Source organism: Drosophila takahashii, chromosome 2L, assembly GCF_030179915.1.
Source record: "Drosophila takahashii strain IR98-3 E-12201 chromosome 2L, DtakHiC1v2, whole genome shotgun sequence".
Classification (NCBI taxonomy): Eukaryota; Metazoa; Arthropoda; class Insecta; order Diptera; family Drosophilidae; genus Drosophila; species Drosophila takahashii.
The window spans coordinates 3,368,680-3,371,658 of NC_091678.1; the positions used below are offsets into that span (position 1 = coordinate 3,368,680).

Genomic DNA, 2,979 nt, shown 5'->3' on the forward strand with positions numbered 1-2,979 from the left:
CTTACATGATATATTTTCCATATAAGAAAGAAATAGTAGATAAAAGTATAAATGATAGATTTTCTATTCAAAAAAGACTGCATAGAAAGTGTTTTAACAAATAAATATTTTAAGTTCAATAAGCTATTTTATTTATTGAGTACTTTTCTAATAAGTCATATTTTATTATGTGAAGTTTTTATGAAATTAACCTATCTTAAATTCTAAATAATAAATGTCTTTGTTAGTGGATTACCAAAACGTGCCTAAGCTAATTTTTTTACCCACATATCTGGGACTTATGCTTCATACCTGTCCACCACAAAGTCTTATCACCGCACTCGGCTCTAATCAAATAGTCAGATAAACCTCGATGGGTTCCTCTTTTCCAGGCATGCTTCAGTGGTAATCCAATCCAATCAGGACCTGAACTACCGTCTGCCATGTCAATCAGGACTCGATAAGCAGCCGTCGCTACGTTTATCACCTGCACTCGGTCCTTTGGTGTCCTTTGCTATCCTTTTGGGACTCGGGACGCATGCGCCGAGATCCGTTTGGCAAATAAAATATGCTGGCAAAGGATTGCAGAAAGGGAAACGTGAAGAGAAATGTCGGCTGTGTCAGCTAATTAAATATTTGCATTGGCTAAAGGTGCAAAAAAAATTCCGACTGATATGGATCGATGGAATATTAATATTGGGGGCGGGTTGAAAGGAAGTCCCCGAAATGGAAAGTGTATGACAAATCGGTTCGCTGTTTGCACATGCCAAAGGTGTTTCTTCTCCGGGAATTCGATATTGCTATTGTTGTGATTTCTGGATTTTCGAGAGGGTTGGCGGAAATTGTCACAAAATTTGGGAATGAACCGAGTCCCCAAGATGCGGATGTTTGGTTTCCTGTTAATTATGGTGTATGAGAAGGGTCATAGAAATTAGAGAGAGAAAAGAAAAATGTTTTCCAATGAATGAGAAGTATTTGTTAAACAGTTTCAAATTTAATTTAAGTCTTTCTAGCTTCAATACAAAATTTCATTTAATTTCTAGTCAAATTTTTCCTGTAAAATAATTCCTAGAAATATTTTAGAAGAAATAATAAATACCATTTAAATTTCTTTTATGATTTTGTATATTTTATTTTTGTAAAAATATTAATTCTCTTACAACTAGAAATAATCTTAACAACAGTGGGCTTAACAGTAATGAGAATACATAAATTAGGATAATAATTAAATGAGTAGATTTGGTCGAATGCTGCGTTTTGTGACAGTGAAGCAATATACATGAACTTAGGAACTAGGAATACTAGAACTGAAATAAATATAGTAATAAGTAGTAGCACCAAAACCGAATCGACTTAGTATTAACTAAACTTGGGTATTGTCTGTTTGTTTGGTCTTCGCCAGCGGAATGTTTTAGTTTTTTTAATTTCTAGATTCCTGAGAATCCTACGCAATGGTGATGGTGCAGTTGGAGCTGGAGTGCTTGTTCAGCAGGGACATCCTCGAGAAGGACTTGTGGCACACCTGGCAGGCGTACTTCTTCACATCCACGTGCGTCTGCTGATGGGCTCGCAGATTCGAGCGGTCGGCAAAGGATCGCGGGCAGTCGGGGCACTGGAAGGGCTTCTCTCCGGTGTGGGTGCGGATGTGTCCCTGGAGCAACCAGGGCCGCGAGAAGGCCTTTCCACAAATGGGGCACTTGCAGGGCAGCGTATGGGTGCGAATGTGCATCTTGAGGGCTCCAATGGTGGTGTACAACTTGCCACACTCCTCGCAGGAATGCGTCTTCTTCTCCTGATTGCACTCGGCGGCGGGGCAGTGGAACTGGCGATGCTTTGACAGACCCATCGAGGTGGAGTACATCTTCTGGCACTCGTCGCACTTGAAGCGGTAGTTCTTGGCCACCGAAGAGGCGGCAGAGGAGGAGGAGGAGCTCATGGCAGGAGCATATCCAGAAGAATAGCCCGACGAGGAGCTGGTCACACTGGCCGCACTGCTGGACTTGGCCTCATCGAAGAGGTGGAACAGAGCCGGCAGTGGAATATCATTCCTCACGCTCAGATCCTCGGGCTCGGATCCATTTTCCAAATCCGAACCGGGACTGGAGGGTGGAGTCATCTGCTGGTAGCTGTACACGGACTGCGGAGAAGCCATCGAGCTGGCGGGCGAGGGAAAGGCGTTGACCAAATGGGGCTGATAACTGCTCCAAAGGGCGGAGATCGGGTTGCAACCGGCGGCCATCACAAAGGCGGACTGGAAGGGATTAACCGGGGAAGTGGTGGTATAACCAGTAGTTCCAGCTGTCAATCCACGCATATGGATATCGGTGGGCTGGTAATCCTGATCCTCCACTGGTGGCGATAATAGACAGGAGTTGTAGCTGGAGATCCTTTCCGGTGTCTTGGAGAGATTCAGCACATAGTCGCGTTTGGGTTCGGGCTCTGGGTAATCCTGGGGCGACTCCTCTTCGCGGCTCCTCTTGAGGGACAAATCCTGCGGCTGATCCTGGGCAAACTGCGAGTCCTTGGTGAGAGCCAAGGCCTCCGTTTGCGGTAGTCGCTCCTCCACGAAAACAATGGGGCGCTTCTTCAGCGGGCAGCTCTTGTAGTTGGCGGCCATTTTTATGAAGTGCGTTTAAGTTTTTAGTTTCCGGTTAGAAGAGAGATCAATTTAAAGATCGTTGGTACGTTCGAGCTAAGATTTTCTATATGATGCGATTTCGATTTTTCGAGTTATAGATCGGTTGTTGCGTTCTCAACGAGAGCTGAGGTGGCTGTGACAGGTCGACTGCCGAGCACGCTCTTTTATACCCGGAACTCCGCTGCCTCGGCCTCTGCCGGCGTCGCTGCCAGCATTTGGTGGTGGTTCTTCTTCAAAACAACAGAAATACAACAACAACAAGACTCACACGTGTGCGTCGCTACCTAGCAACAACAACAATAGTACATTTCCCATACCCTTATTGCGTATTTCCCTCACTTCCCAGCCCTACCTGCTCTCTC

The 2,979-nt window shown here is 45.0% G+C and overlaps 1 protein-coding gene across 1 annotated transcript; it reads right to left on the reverse strand.

Moving 5' to 3' along the window:
* Positions 1–1,414: 1,414 nt before the first annotated feature.
* On the reverse strand, positions 1,415–2,741 carry sna (snail). The gene has a single exon (XM_017148492.3). The coding sequence runs from the start codon at positions 2,594–2,596 to the stop codon at positions 1,424–1,426; it is 1,173 nt and encodes a 390-aa protein (XP_017003981.2). The 5' UTR covers positions 2,597–2,741; the 3' UTR covers positions 1,415–1,423.
* Between the last annotated feature and the right edge of the window lie 238 nt (positions 2,742–2,979).

Excerpts from the sequence above, each read along its gene's own strand:
- sna (XM_017148492.3), bottom strand. The coding sequence starts at position 2,596 with ATGGCCGCCAACTACAAGAGCTGCCCGCTGAAGAAGCGCCCCATTGTT.